Genomic DNA, 16894 nt, shown 5'->3' on the forward strand with positions numbered 1-16894 from the left:
TAAAGTAATTATTATTAATTTTTTTAATATATATAGCGAAGACNTAATTTTAAATACTTAATTTTATTGTTATAGAATATACAAAAGTACCTGCTGAGGAGGGACAAGAATGTCCGAAACGCAAAACTATGTATGTGTCCAGGTATATTAAGTAAAATAAAAAATGTTTTTCTGTAAAACTTTGTAATATTATACTGGCACTACAGAAATAAGTTCTGGTAATAGAAGATACGTTATTATAGACGAAAATTTATGTTTTAGTAATTGCTTTCATGACTTCAACCGAACAGCCAGATGGGCAAAGTAGTAACTACTTTGGCCATCTAATAGGTCTGATGCACCATCTTACCGGTTTGAAGAAAGACGGTTCGGACTCGAACCCGAATCCTATCGAACAGAGAGCATTTCACCCAATTTTTACGAGTGGATTAATTTGGAGCAGAAGAACCCACAATTAGCATATTAAAGGGCCTTCATGGCAAAGATAAAAAAATGACCGTAATATGAAAAAAATATATCTACAAATACAGATAATTTATAATTAATATGCATAGAGACTTTAGCCATTCTACGATATTTGTAATTTATATAAAATCTTGTAAGATATAAACTTACCGAAACGATAAAATTAAGAACAAACATCACAGTTTTTGCAAAACGTCTCATTTTTTATGTAGATTGGCACAAACAAAAGAATAATTCAATTATTATTACCCAATTTCAACAAAGAAATTATTTTTATAACGAATTATTAAAAATTCAAATAATTTAAAACATTCTTAACATAATTCCAAATAATTAACAGTAGAAACTACTTTCAAATCTTAAAAATAGTTCTAATTTAATTTGAAAGTAAATTTTAATATATAAACATTTAAAGTAATTATTATTAATTTTTTTAATATATATAGCGAAGACTTGAAAAAATTTCAAAATTCAAAATTAATATAGTTTAAAATTCCTAATTTTTCTTCTTTTTATAATATGCATTTCTTCCAAATTACTATTTTGGCCCTCTATAACATAGATTTTTCTTTTCCACATGTAAAAAATCTATATAATAAATTTTAAAGATGCTGAAATATGTTAATTCCAAAGTTAAATAAACCATCAACGAGTTGCTCAACTTTCCCAGCAACATTCAAAATTTTCCGGGCGCCATCTATTATCATATTTTATTTTAAAAACTTTTTATATTTTTAACTAGTATAAAATGGCAAAAAGCTTAATTTTGAGAGTAGGGATAGGTTTTATAAAAATTTGTAAATGCTAATAACGAGTAAAATGCCATTAAGTCCGACCCTATCGGAGTTACACACGACCTCCGTTATCTCCCCACCCCTCATCCTTTAATCACCAAAATTTAATAGCATCAAATCCCCTAATAAACAAACCTCCCTGCAAAATTTCAGAAACTTTCGATAAAAAGCACAGGAGTTATTAAACTTCAAACAGGGTAAACAAAATCGTGTTCCCCACAAACACACTAACAACCATACATACAGAAATTATCCCAGAATTTTTTTTGCATTTCTCGACGTTTCAAGATGTCCTAAAAAGTCCATAAAAGTCTTAGAGGAGGACTTTTTTGCCGAATCACCATACTTTCCCTCTCTTATAACAATGTAAAATGTAAGTCATTCTATAATTTTTTTTTTTAAATATTTATGTTAAAAATGCTAAAATAATTAATTTTAATTTAGCCTAGTAAATAATAAAACTGGAAACATTATATGCAAAAAATATATTAACGTTTTCTTATTTACTTGTTAGTTTTTAATAGATGCATTCTTCAAAATTATTTGATAAAATCTTGAATAATAAATAAGCAATGGTATTAATTTAGATTAATCAATACGAAGATCTGTACTAAAAGATATTTATTAAGTTATATTTTTAGCAGACTAAAATTAGTATTTATCACATATAGACATAATCTGTAGTCTAAAAATATCTATCAATCAGATTTTCAAAAACACATGCTTTAAAATTTTAATTTTTGTGTCTTTATAGTCTTGCACTTTATATCTACCAGTAAGGGATCGAGTACTCAAAGAGGGTCTTATATATTTTTGAATATGTACCGTACTGTACAGTACCTTTCATTGACACGTACAGTACAGAACAGACAATTGTGTAGCGGATGGTCCTGTAAACCCATCGTAAATGTTTTTAAAAACGTTTCGAAGTTTTAACAAATAAATGTTATCTTTTCTGTGAGTATAGGAAGAGTTTAAGTCACCATAATCGTTGTATCTGGCTACACGGGGAGGTCTTGTAGCTCGAATACATCACATTCTGTTCAATAAGAATCTGTCTGGTGTGACTCTTTCGTAAGATATTCTTAAATTAGACCTCTAAACAAAAGTGAATCTCTTAATTTCAAAATTGCATAATTTATTAATACTTTCCGCTTAAACATAAAATTTTATTCTTGATCTTTATTCTTCAAGATGTTCTTGAAAAGAAATACAAAAATTGTCTATTGAAAAATTTCTATCTTCAGACGTCCATTTTGCATTTATTAGAGGTGTAGCTTCAAATAAAAGATCGCATCTGTGAATGAAAAACTTATTTTCGGGGATTCCTAATAGTTGTTAATGACGGATTTATGAAGAAATTTTTCTATCTTCAAAAATAGTTTCGGTATCTATAATCAAAATCTCCGTATAAAAACGGCGATTAAATAAGAATATCGTGACATGGTAGATGATTTTTACTGAAAAATGTTCAACATAACTCGATAATTTATGGGGTGCTAAGAAGTTACATAATTTTTAGGTACAGTGGTACCTCAGGATACGAAATTAATCCGTTCCGAAACTGAGATCGTATCATGAAAATGTCGTAAGGTGAATCATTTTTCCCCATACGATTACATGTAAAACCAAATAATTCGTTCCAATACGAAAAACACATTCAAATTAAAGTAGTACATTAAAAAAATAAATAAATATAGTAAGGAAAACACTGAAAAATGCGTTTTGTAGTTGTAAATGTATAAATAATCATAATAGAATAATAATTGATAAAAAAAAAAAATGTAGTTTTATGCACTTTACCTTTGAGGATAGACGATGGTGGAGGTGTAAACTGGTGGCGGAAGAGAGGGAGAAGGAAAATCATACTAAAACTTAACTTAGATAACGTAATGTAACAATAACTTAAAAATAACTTAGAAAAGATTTTTAAAAAAATAGTGTTGTTTTACATATATATACTGTATACACATATATATATATATAAAAGCAAAGAGCAGTGAATAAAATATATATATATTTTTTTTATTCACTGCTCTTTGCTTTCTTTCCTTCACCACTTTCACTGGATAGAGGTCGCTTGATAAAATATCTACTTTGGCTTTGTCTACTTTTTAAAATATTTCAAAAATGACTTAGGCAAATGTCATTACTCCGAGCAGCAATACGGCCAGTGTGAACCTTTTCGGGATGTTTCTTTTCAATAAAATCAGTCACTTTCCGATAATACCTCGAGATTTCCTTCATCGAGCGAGATCCTTCCACGACGAAGGAAACGCGCGGAATGAGACCAATGAACAGAAGTGAATAAAAAATGGCGCCGCGATATAATGTAACGTCGTATGGTGAATTTTTGTTCGTATCGTGGAGCAAAAATATGTTCGAATTTCATGTCGTATCCTGAAAATTTCGTATGCTGGGGCGTTCGTATCCTGAGGTACCACTGTATACCGATTCGACACTACAGCGACAATTGACAGCAGTATAATTGTTCGAATGCAATCTTTATCTCTTACTGCTATATTCACAACCAAAGGCCAGAGTAAGAAGCTAACCAATTACCATTTATTTTACTTTTAGTATGTGAACTCTTGAACTATTAATCCTTTTCTTTCCTCCCTGTTGTTACTGAGGTCTTTGTAATCAAACCCTTCGTGAGTTCAGCCAGGCATACAATTGGGCGGCATGATGGCGAGAATAGGCCCGAATTAGGGTTTCTCAAACGAAATCCCGGTTGTTTAACCCGGGAAATCCCGCAGATTTCTTAAAAATTCACTTTTTTTTCAATTTTGTGTTAAGGTTGAGGAAACTTTGCAAATAGGAAGTATAACTAACTCATAAACTGTCAGAATACATTTGTATTTATTAACTTTAAACCTACTTATTAGATTTTTTTTAATTTTTGCTCGTTATGACATGTCGCAAATGGTCAATAATCAATACGTAGCTTATTTGTGGCAGGATTCTCAAAATTCTTTACCTGTAATATCTGGAATAATTGTGCTTATTGCTGTCTTAATTTTTAATCATGCCCAGTAGCTTCAATAACTGCGTAACGCCAAGTTGTGCAAATTGGGCAAGGATACAAACGAGTACAAAGTATGAAGTTTTTCTTCATAACCTGATTATTAAAGACAAACGAACTGCTGAATTTTTGGGGTATGATGTTTCTATTAAAGCAGTCGAGGTAGACAAATCGAGAATACTAGAAAACAAAAGAAGTACTACAATCTCGAAAATAAACTAGAAATCTTTCAGGTTACAGTTGAAAAACACAATATTTGTCTTCTCTTAAATGCATTAAACACAATTCCACTCACATCAATTGAATTGTAAAGGGCATTCTCGGTAGCAAGACTTTTCATTACTAAAATAAGAATTAGATTTAATAATCGGAGTATCNCTGTACTTTCCATTATAGGCACTGAATTGTCTTATGATAATGTAACTGTTGAAATATTATATGCTAAATGAAATAGTGCATGTGTTATACTTTAAGTTACTTATTGCTGTTAATTTTTGGATGTGGTGACAGTGTTTTATTTAATGTTTTTCAAGCAATTTTGAATTCAGTTTCTATATTCTTATTCCATTACTTTGTTCTAATAGCCTGTTGAAGAGAATGTAAAATGTGACCAAAAGTACTTACAATTATATGTTTAAAATAATTTTTTGTTGTTTGCACTTATTTCATCAGTTACAATACTGTAAAACTGTACAATACTCATAGCAATATATTTTGGTGTTCATTTAATTAATTTTTTGAATATGAATTATTTCTTTAAATTTTTCTGATCACTACCAAATGAGCACAAGCTTGTGTGTTTGATTTTGGAACATTCAATTTACGTAACTAAGTGCATATAATGAAATGTAAAATTTATGCAAGTTTAAAGTTAGAGTAAACAGTTAAAATTGTCAAAATTTATGACAAACTTTGATACATCAAACTGTTAATAACAAAATTATTTTGTATAAGCATAGTCATTTCTGTTGAGTTTATAAGTTAGCTCTCATATTTTATGTCACATTCAAATACAAATCAATTCTCTTTAGACAATCATGTAAATTTATCATCAGAATAAATTCATCACTATCTCACAACTGAGTTAGAATGATGCATTGATCACCCAATTAACTGTCTTCTTACAAGAAAAATTTATTAAATTTAATTAAATTTCTTAAAATTAGAATAATAATCATTTTTTTTTATCTTGGTTGTTTGAATCAAATTAGGTAAAAAATGACATCCAGACAATGTGAAATGTAATATATATTATTACAGGTATCCCTTGTATTACATGATTAACTAAAAATCTTTTTCCCTCACAAAGCCTATCAAACTAAATCAATAAAATTTTAGGCATGCATCTAATTTAGTTTTTAAAGATTTGTTTCCAATTGTAACTATGGTAGTTAAATAGTAATTTATTCAGATTAAGAATCAACTGATACAAAAACCAGGTTTATATCATCTTTTTCCCGTTTAGATTCACCTTTTCCCACCCTTAAAGATTCAGGGTTGGTTGATTAATTTTCAAATTTTAAAGAAATGGCTGAAAGAGGTTAAATTATAATTTTAAAAAACTGAAGTCAAAAAACATATTTCTTTAATTATAGAATGCAATTATCACATTGATTATGATGATAATGTACATGGTGACTGAATCAGATTTATGTACACTGTGATTTATATCAGTATGTACTTTAATTTTTTTGAAATTACAAAATGTTTTGAAACTGATATCAATATGTAACAAGGGATAACTATACTTTTATTTGTTCATGGAATTTAAAAATATTCCAACATATACTCACATATTCACATTCTCAGTGTTTGAAAACAGTGAGAAATTAATTTTATTAAATTGTATTATCATTGTGAGAAATCGAAGATCATCATTTAATGATTTATTATTATTCAATGTATACAATATAAAATAATTCTATTACTTTAAATTAATTTAATAATAATACATACCTCAACTCGAACACTTTTACTTTCATATGTACATGTTGTTTCATTTTTAACACAGCATGAACTAGGTAGGTCAGGAAAATGAAAGGTTCCATTCCAATCTCTTGGGCCATCAATACCACAACAGTTGTACTACATTTAAGAGATACTGATTAGAATGTATATCATAATAAAAAAACCTGTATTTTCAAATGAAATAAAAATTATAAACTTCATTTTAAGATTATTGATGCATATAAGTGAAAATTTGTCATACAATTTAAGTCTTATTATCATTCAATTACACATTACAATTGAACTTAAAACGTAATTCACAAGTTGATAAAGAATCATCTAATTAGTATGAGACAATAAAACCACTGTTTTGAAAATTTAGATCAGTCAAGATAGTCAAGAAAAAATCTAATAAATCTATAATGTAGATCTTCTAGCAGAGCTACACTACTAATGCAAATTTGTGGATTTTATTGGTGAAATCCTCTGAAACCGCGTTGTCTTAATTTCTTTGATTCGCTAACACAAGGTGTGTTTCTATTTCAACACTTGGCGGTATTCCATCTTTATTTAGTTGATACGGTTACAAGTATGATAACAGATTTCAAATGGATTATTACATAAAAATGGCAAATTTCATCAAAGAAAAGATCACCAAAGGAAGCCATCATGAAAAGTTATCAAGAACAACTCTCACATTGACTGAGGAGGGGCAGTGTCCGAAACATGTTGTCATACTTGTAACCATATCGACTAAATAAAGATGGAATACCGCCAAGTGTTGAAATAGAAACACACCTTGTGTTAGTGAATCAAAAAAGATTTTATTGGTATCTACCAAAGTTTTCATGTCTATTATTCCACCAAGAGTCCAACAGAATGAAACACTTACAGATTTCATTTATGCACATGATGCATAAATTTCCAGCACTTGACTTAGACTGTTGCCCTGAGTTTAGAGCCTTCTATTTTAAAATCTCAAGAAATTGCTTCAAGGAATTACAAGATACCTGTATTTAAATTAAATCTATTAAATTGTCAATCAAAACTGACAGTTCTACTTAGTATCAACTGTTTGGTACAACTTCATTGAAAATTGTATTACATGTTTCAAGACAGAAAAAACCTTACTGTAGATGAACACACATTTCCCAACAAAGCACAGCACAAATTTATATACTACATGGCCAACCAGAGAAATTTGAATTGAGACTAGCTTTTTGTTGATGTTAACACACAACACGGCCCAAAAGAGAGACTAAATCTTTACTATTACTAGAAAATGTTGTCAAACTCAAAAGCACCATTTTATGAGATAAAATTGTTGAAATGACCAAACAATATAATCTTGAAAAAAATAAACAAATTTGCTTATACTAAGTTTTCCACATCTACATAGTCAAATGAACAAAAGGGGGAAAAAGCTAGTAGAGTTCATTTCTACCATAAGACAGTGTCAAAATTCTCAACCAAATTGCTTGAAAATATTCAATTAGAATACACTTGTGAACACTAAGTTGGCCTCTTTACTTGTGGACTTATTACACTGTCACTGGACACAAGATCAGCCTTAGAAAATCTGTTTATTTTTCCAAATAAGTATGCATTTTGGACCTAAGTTCCTCATTGGCTTTTTTTTCTACAATATTTATGAAATTGACACAAATATTTCATAAATATTTGTAAAAAAAACGCTGATGAGGAACTTAGGTTCAAAATGCATACTTATTTGAGAAAATAAACAGATTTTCTAAGGCTGATCTTGTGTCCAGTGACAGTGTAATAAGTCCACAAGTAAAGAGGCAAACGTAGTGCTCAAGTATATACCAAGGCTAAATAAGAAGCATATTATAGTATTTTGGATATGTTTTAAACCAGACAGCAATCAATGTTTGGATTATCTACAAAATTTTGACATAAAAAAAATCTCCTTCCAGCATTTTCTGTTTTAAATCATTGAGGAATTTTCATCAAAGCAAATTAAGAAAAGGGATCTACAATTTTAGCATTCTTTCAAGGCAAAATTACAAAAAATACAGAAAAAGTTGTCTTCAAGTTTTGTTCAAATGCAAACAAAACACTTGAATATTCTCTGTTGTCCACAAAGCTATCTGTATCTGTGGAAAAGGTTCAGAAAAGTTTCTAGTTACTTATGCTCCTTGTGTTAAATAAAAAAGTTTGTTGCCTATAAGAAAAACAATTAAACTTGAACCTACAAATAATTATTTTAAAAAGGCAAATATTTATTAAATTTAGTACAGTTTGTATCTGGGGCCAAATAGACCCATGCTGGTCCTTATAAGTAGGCAAAAAAAATACCAGCCCTAGTATTAAAACTAAATTTTTCCACTTGTATTTCATAACTGCATATATATCAATCTTATAAAATGAATTATCATCACAAAACAATAAACTAAAATACCAAATAATTTAAAATGTCTTCTAGTTTAAATTACACTGAAGTGGTCAATATCAAATATTTTATATACTATCACTAAAATTCAATTAATAAAATATTCAATTCATAAAAGGTTGTTTGACCTTTATACTTGACAACTAATAATGTTGCATTGATTATTTATAAATAGTAGACAGGTTGTGTTTCATGTGCATTATATACATAATTTTTTAACAGCTTTATCTTTTACATAAAATAATGAAAAATCAAATCAGCTTTGTATTACCTTATACAAACCTGATTTGATTTTTCATTATTTTATGTAAAAAATAAAGCTGTTAAAAAAATTCTCTCTCTCTTTTCTAGAGTTTAGTTCTTAAATAATATTTAATCAAACAAATCACTTGTTTAATAAAAAGGTTTATTAAACAACATAAGTAAACAATCTTACCGTTGTTTGTATGTCATCCCAAAAGTCTTTGTCACTTGCATCTTTATTATAGTTTTCCAATAAATCTTTAGAAACACTCTTTATATTATCAGATATCTAAATTATAAATAAGCAAATTTACAATATTGAAGATGATGACATTTACACATGATTTTAATTTTAAAATAAAAAATATTTTCCTTTAATATTTGTAAATGTAAAATTCCTTTATGCATGAAAATTTTTAATCTTAGTTGAGTTTTTTAATAACAAAACCCTTTAAGATGCAATCTTTTTATTTAATAAATAGGTTTTGTTCATTTAAATCAAAATTATTTGATTTTTCCTGAAGGTCATTCAACTGACTAAAAGCATTAGAAGTTTAAGTAAAAGACTGAATCTTAAAGGGTTTTTGTTGTTTGTTGATTTGTAAGTGAAAGTAGAGAAGAGTAAATTTAAGTACTTTAAGGTAATTTTTCTGCTTTTAAACTTCTAGAAAACAAATTACAAAAGAATTTTTGTATATAAAATTTTACTTTAAAAAAATAAAGATTGACAATTTTTCTATAATTTTCACATTAGAATCTTAAATGATTATATAGATCAGTAATGTTCATTACCTGTAAAAATTAAAAACTGGATTTTTAATTTTTAAGCGAATTAAAAAATTATTAAATGATTATTTTTCAGGATGGAATAAATGTAATCGTTTTTAAAAACTAAAGTTTTTAAAAATGATTAATACTACTTCAATCTAGAAATATTTCTGAAAATAGAACTTTGCTCAATGTAAAACTGACATTTCCAGACCATCAAGCAGTGTTTCCTAACTAACATTACTGCCAACTGTTGAGCTACTTTTATTTTTCACTTTCCTGGCTGTTATAACAGCGGGAAAGTGGCAATCTGGCAAAGAAAAACCCCTCCAAATTTTTACATTTTTGGATTTAGGACATCTTGAAATATCAAGAAAAACATAAAAATTCAAGGGTAATTTCTGTGTATGAATGTTCGTGTGTGTTTGCGGGGGGCATGATTTGGTTCAACCTGTTTGAAGCTTGACTCCTGTTCTTTTTGTCAAGAAGTTCTGAAATTTTCAAGGTTTGTTTATTAGGAGCATTGGTGCTATTTAATTTTTGTGGTTAAATGTCGAGGGAATGGGGAGATAACGAGGTCATGTTTACCTGTTTTATAAAACTCATCCTCAAAATTAAGCTTTTTGCCATTTTATAATAGTTAAAAACATAAAAGTTTTTTTTAAAATAAAATATGATAACAAATGTCAGCACCAAAATTTTAAATGTTTCCGGAAAGTTGAGCAATTCGTTGCTGGTTTATTGTAAATTTTGAGAGATAGTAGTTATATGTTATATTCTATGAGTTTGTTTTATAACATACTCCATATCAGTTACTTGAATTAGCAATTAAAACAGCATGAAAAAGGTACCAATTTAAGTGACTAAGACATAAGCAATTTTCAGGATTCCAATATCTTATAATAGAATTCTATATGTAATATTATAGAAATTATATATGATAGTTATACAAAAACCATTATAATATATGAGAGAACATGAGAGTGTATGCTTAATGTCATATATAACCATTACTGTGTTCACAGAAAGTGCTTTGAAATAAAAATATTTTGCAAGTTACTTGTGTTTGCATTTTTAACAATTTAAATTGAACCTGAATGAAAAAATACAAATCATATTGAAAATGGTTAAGAAATTAGTAAAAATTCACACCTGAACCAAATATATCATTCTTAAGTGGGTAAAATACAGGAAAAAAAATCACTTTGAAATAACTATACTGCAAAATTTGAGAATATTTCACTGACTGAACATTTTCTATTTTCTTCATATTTTGAAACTAAAAATTTGAAAGAAGAAATTCAATGAATCTTGCATAAAGAATAAGCTTTGATCATGCAAATGCCTTTTGCATTTAGTCATTCCATAATCATTTGCTAGGAATCTCATACCTTTAATTATCAAATATTAAAATCTACAGTTGAGTCTAGAGAATTATAGCTTTCATCATCATTTAGTTTGAAGATTCCTTAGTACATGGGATGAGTTTTTTTGTCTTTTCACTGTTAACCCAAAACTAATTTGTACCAATAAAAATTTCCTCCTTCACAGTAAATTTCAATAATATGGAATGCTCTGAGTTATTCTTTCACTTATTTTTTAAAAATCTAGAAGTGTAAATTAATAGCTTAGAATAGTTATTGAAACTAAAGAACAGAAAATTATGCATTATTTTAAAAAATGTTTGATTTCATTGTTATCACATTCTCAAACATATAAATATAATTAAAATGTTCAACCTTAATTTTAATATGTTGTTTATAAATGAAATAATAATAAACACAATACTTTCCTTACATCTTTACAGCAATAATCTATAACAAACATTTATTTTAACAGTTGTTTATTGAAGATAATTGCTGAAAAGGTGTAAGGAAGGTTTGTGTATTACTGTAACAAAAGTTTCAGCTTTACAGGATTTCCCAAAATATTTATAATACAACTGATAAAAAGAAGATTTTACTTCATTGATCAATATACAGAATGAATTATTTTCATATTAGTGACTATTTACCACAGGATGAATAAGACCTCAGTAAAGTTTTTATCATCAATTAGCAAATGACAGAATGTTTGTATTAACATAAATAATGACATCATTCCTAATATTTGAGATTTCATAATGATTACTAAAATAACAACTAGAGTCCAAAAGAAAAAAAAAATAACTTACTTTATTTCTGAATACATAGGCAGATATTCCAACAGCTAATTCAACAATGAATATCAAAAATATGATAACAGAAAACTGAAAAGAAAAATAAGTTTTAATCATATTACTTGAAATTCTTAATAAATTTAACAGATACTATATATAAAATATTTATAAACAAATTTGTTCTTATAATATTTATACATACTAATTTTCTACACACATACTCTTGCAAATATACTAATATTTTATATTGTAGATAAAATTAATTGAACCAATTTATTTTCACTAAAATTATCAAATAATTTTTTATTAACCCCCTAGAAAAAGGTTAACTCCATTGCAGAAATAGCTAAAATAACTCAGCTGTAAGACTATTGAGATTACCAAACTATCCCATTCAAATTTTAAAAAAATCATCAGGTTAAACTTGATTGTAGTTAGATTTCAATCATGTAAACATAGATCATTTTAAGTGGCAGCTAACTTTAGATATCAAATGGTCATAATAAAAACAATGTTCTTGGTCTATGCATCAGAAGCATAAATATATGAATACAGGATGGTTGGAAAGTAAATAGCATCGAGAAATTGCTATCATTTCTTTATTTCTAATGCAAAAATAATAAATTATTTGACATTAACCTTATTAAATGAAAACATGGATGCATACCTTAAAATTCAATGTGGGCAGTGGTGCCATCTGCCAATAACACATAATCCTCATATTGATGTGGACTGACAGATGGATGCAGATTTATGCATACACAACAGAACTTAAGCCATTTTGGCTAGAAATGACTATTCTTGACTGGTTCTGGATGAATTATGGCATGATGCCCCTTCACCATATGCCAACATTTCTGGACAGTAACTACTAATTTCCACACCTCATAGCATACAGCAGTCTGCGCTCACCTCCATACAGATAAGTGGTCAGCCATTTTTTTTTTTTACCACCACAAGCAGTCTTTCTCAGTCACTGCCCACACCAACAACATAAGAATTATAAAATTCCATTGATTGATGTATATGTATACATAAAATTTATTATAATTNACTCAATTCAAAGCATTTTGTTGTTGTTATTTGCAGTTTCCAGCAAACTTTAATAAACTTTTTCTATTTGTGAAAATTTCTACATAATTCAAATGTAATTTTTAATATGTATCTTACACGGCATTATTAATATGATTTTGGAGGTTACAGAACGGATTAAATTACTTTAATAAACGAAAAATTATATCATTTGATTTCATATTTTGTATATCTTTAAAATAATTAATTTTGTCCTGGGATTTCCCGGAAAACAGTTCACTTTTATCCCGGAATCCCAGGACAAGCAAAAGATCGGGAAATGAGAAACCCTAGCCGGAAATATCCGGATTGACCACCACCTGAAAAATACTTGAATCGTCCAGATTCGTTTCCAAGTCTCCTAGTGCTGACACCTTAACCACTTGTACTGTTTGTGAAGCCCTTGATCTTTGGTTGTGAATATACAGAGTTTGGATTCTTTTATATGAAAACCTACTTTTTCCAAGATGTATAACACTTATAAATGCACTTAAGATTTATAAAAATCAATAGAAAAGGTGGATGATCATTAAATCTACTACATATAAAGTTTTATATGTTTTAAATACTGAAATTGTACAGCTGAACAATTAGCAATAAGACCTCGAAAATTGCAGCCTCGTACAGAATCCTAGTTGTTTCAATCGTTTTTTGTTAGTGTGTGAATACAATTTATTATTTGGTTTCATCAAATCAACCTCTCCATTATCATCAATGAGTAAGTGACTTAACTTGCTTAAATCGATTTAATTTTTCTGCGAAATGATTTTAATGTTATAAATCTTCCAAAACTAATTGACATTAAAGCTACATGTCGAAAATCAGTCCCGTTTTATTATGAACTCTATCGGTCTTAATTGTTAGTACTGTAATCTGCTGTACTATTGTTACTCTTGAAATTAACTGCAGAACATTTATAGCAATATTTTCTGTAGTATAGAAATAATAATCATTCTTCTAAATACAACTTTTCCTGTTTTGACTTCATTCTTGTTTCGTTGCTCCAACTTTCTGAATTTTTAAAATTTTATAGGTTAGTCACATGTTCAACTTCATACTACCAATTCTCACTCGCATAGTAAATATTTAGGCACTAACATTTTAACAGTTAGAGTTATTGACTAGTATAAAGCTGTGGTATATTTTTCTGAACGAATTGTGCACGGTGGCAATGGTCCTAAGATTAGAAAAATATTAATTCGGGTAGTCTTATCTCGTCGTGGATAAAATGGCTGCTTAAAACAGTCACCAAGTCATAAATTACATGCATTTTTTTATTTTTAAATACAATATGAATAATTTTCAAAGAGTGTTTTAACGTACTAACAATAAAACTAGAAAGTTAAGACTTTAATCATTAATTTTATGGCACCAACTACTAGTATTAAAGTTACAAATTAATACATTTTCCTATTTTTCCTGTTAATTGTCATGGTTGGCCTTTATCTTGCTTACAACATGAATATTTTTTTAAGTTATAAGAAAATGAACTACAAGACAAATATACTTTGGAAGCTTAAATACTAAATTATTTGTAAAACAAAAAAAATCAAATATAAATTCGATAAACTAATTTTTGTTGAGATAATTTGAAAACGAACGTGAGATGTGTAAAGTTGATTAAAACAGATCACAATTATTTTGTATCAAAATTTATTAATCTCAGTTCCCTTCTTAACAAACATTAGTATACAAGTAAGTACGTTTAAGATTGTCTAAGGATTTATATAGAGAAAGTATTATTACAAGAGAAAAAATGTAAATACAGTGAAACCTGCTGTCACTACCTTTTACTACAGTTTAATAAAATATTAGTAGCAAAATATTAAAACATGAACGATAAAATTTCAAGTTGTTTTGATATATTAGACATTTTTATAGAAATATAGACTATTCTGAACTAACAGTTGCTCTTGAACATTTTTCTAAAACCCAACAAATCTTCTAGAAGAATAAAATATTAATACTTGTATATTTTGCATATTATTCTGTATATTTTTAGAAGCATTTATTTGAAATACTTCTATAAATGCAGACAAAAACTAGAATTATTTGATAAACTTTAGTTTTATCTCTCTTGGATAAACAGAACTACCTCCAATAAATTGAGAGTTTTTTCTAATCAACTGTTAAGAATGATTTCAATAGATCTTTTTATAACATTAAATGTTTATATAAAATGTTGTATTTAGAAAATCAAAAATTAAATCTTTTATAATTTATTCAACATTTTCATACATTAACAAGAGGCAGTGTGCAACTTGTGAAAGTTACGTATGAACAATAAAAAGTTGACATTTTGAACAATATTTGTCCTCAAAGTTACTAGATTTGTAAATTCTGGGAATAACATATGAAATTTACATTTTTTGCAAAATTTTTTAAGAAACAAACCAATCACCAGTAATCAATAAAGTTTTAAAACAATTTTAATGGCTGATGACTGCTATACAGTTTCATATTCTTTCTTGATTGACCGTGCAAGGCAGCAGCCAAAAATCATTCCCACCAACTGAAATTGGCATTTTAAATTTTATTGAAACATTGAAAATTATTTGATATAATTTGAGAATCATGTCAACATACCTGTAAGAATGCAATCACAAGAGCAGCAATTCCAATTTTCCAACTGTATTCCTTTAAAATTTTTTCAATTTTATCGTAACACCCCTAAAAATAAATTTTAAGAAGTGAAAAGGTGAGAAAATCAAAAAATGATTTTTATGGTATTTCTTGATTTCCATATTTAAAAACAGACCTAAAATGTTGATATTTTAAAGCAGTGGTCACATTAAATAACTTAATATATTTACAAAATCTTATTTCAGTTATAGTTGTATAATTCAGAGACTAACTCGTAATAAAGGTTTTGATACAATTTTCAATATTCTTTCTATAAAATTATAAGGTAAATCAACTTGGATCAGAGTAAGCCTACACGATAATGGTCAAGTATTACATTTTATGTTGCTCTGGCTATTTCAACATTGTCTCAGATTATTTAAATTTTTGGTAGAGTACATTCTGCTTAATTGGGTCACATTGAGAATTAGGCATAACTATGCAGATATTATCCTGATAAGATAGACTACTGTGAAAAACATGTTCAACAAACAGCTGTAATAATGTATAAAATAAAAAGATATTTACTAAAAGATGAATTATTTAAAGACAACGTTTATTTTAATTACAATCTTTAAAAACATCAGAAGCAAAGGTGAGCAAGCACAAGAAGAGAACACTGTCATTTGCTCACAACAAGGCATGGTGTGGTCATGTTGAAATTTTTAAATGATAAACATGCAAATTTTATTAGCTCAGTACACTGAAATATAAATTTGTACAAAAATAGCAACTAAAAATAGTCCAAAAATAGCAACTAGCTAAATCATTAAAGATATAGCATTTCAAAATCTTAATATCTCAAATTGATGCAAGTAGCCCAATTTAGCAACATAAATTGTCTCACTAGGAATACATCTAGGTAGCAAGCAACTAGTAAGTAACCAATGTAAGCAACCATTTCATATGTTATGGTACAATCCATTACATATGAAACAAATTATGCCATTGGTTTGCTTAGCTATTTGCAAGTTTCTTCCAGAAACCTCTTGCAGAATCCAAACTGCCTAGGAAAAACAGACCAGATCAAGCACACTAAAAATTGCCCTGTTTCTGTCCAATCTAACTTCTTTTTGGGCCTAGAAAATCTGAGAATATCATTTACTTTAAACTTTCTACAGTGCAACTTATGATAACTGAAACTGCAATGCAACTAGAGGCACACCATCTCTAGCTTTCCATTCAAGTATGATTGTCAATATCCTAAATAGGTAGAGAGTAGGTGCAAATTTACATTATATACATTGATTTCTTTTTGTTCTCTGCAGTTTGGCCCAAATACAAATGCCCCAATTAAGTAAAATCTACTATAAATAAATTTATTTATTGTTTGAATATATTACATGATTTTGTAATATTGGCATATCATGAATATAGTAGCAATATTT

The 16894-nt window shown here is 28.0% G+C and overlaps 2 protein-coding genes across 3 annotated transcripts in view; both read right to left on the reverse strand.

The window, feature by feature from the left end:
• Positions 1-6198: 6198 nt before the first annotated feature.
• On the reverse strand, positions 6199-11956 carry LOC111629647 (tetraspanin-7-like). Its single transcript, XM_023373535.1, has 3 exons — positions 11829-11956; positions 9081-9176; positions 6199-6369 (listed from the first exon to the last, which is right to left on the reverse strand). Exons 1-3 carry the CDS (start codon positions 11928-11930, stop codon positions 6214-6216), a joined length of 354 nt encoding a protein of 117 aa, XP_023229303.1. The 5' UTR covers positions 11931-11956; the 3' UTR covers positions 6199-6213.
• A 3124-nt stretch (positions 11957-15080) lies between these two features.
• The window catches only part of LOC111629628 (CD63 antigen-like), a 34032-nt gene continuing 32218 nt past the window's right edge, over positions 15081-16894 (reverse strand). For both annotated transcript variants that reach the window (XM_023373523.1, XM_023373522.1), the window contains 2 exons: positions 15471-15554; positions 15081-15396 (listed from right to left, as the gene is read on the reverse strand). In XM_023373523.1, the coding sequence (XP_023229291.1) occupies positions 15331-15396; positions 15471-15554 (150 nt within the window). In that variant the 3' untranslated portion in view covers positions 15081-15330. The remainder of the gene's footprint in view (positions 15397-15470; positions 15555-16894) is intronic.

This window comes from Centruroides sculpturatus, unplaced genomic scaffold, assembly GCF_000671375.1.
Source record: "Centruroides sculpturatus isolate CEXI.00-Female unplaced genomic scaffold, Cexi_2.0 scaffold73, whole genome shotgun sequence".
NCBI classification, from domain to species: domain Eukaryota; kingdom Metazoa; phylum Arthropoda; class Arachnida; order Scorpiones; family Buthidae; genus Centruroides; species Centruroides sculpturatus.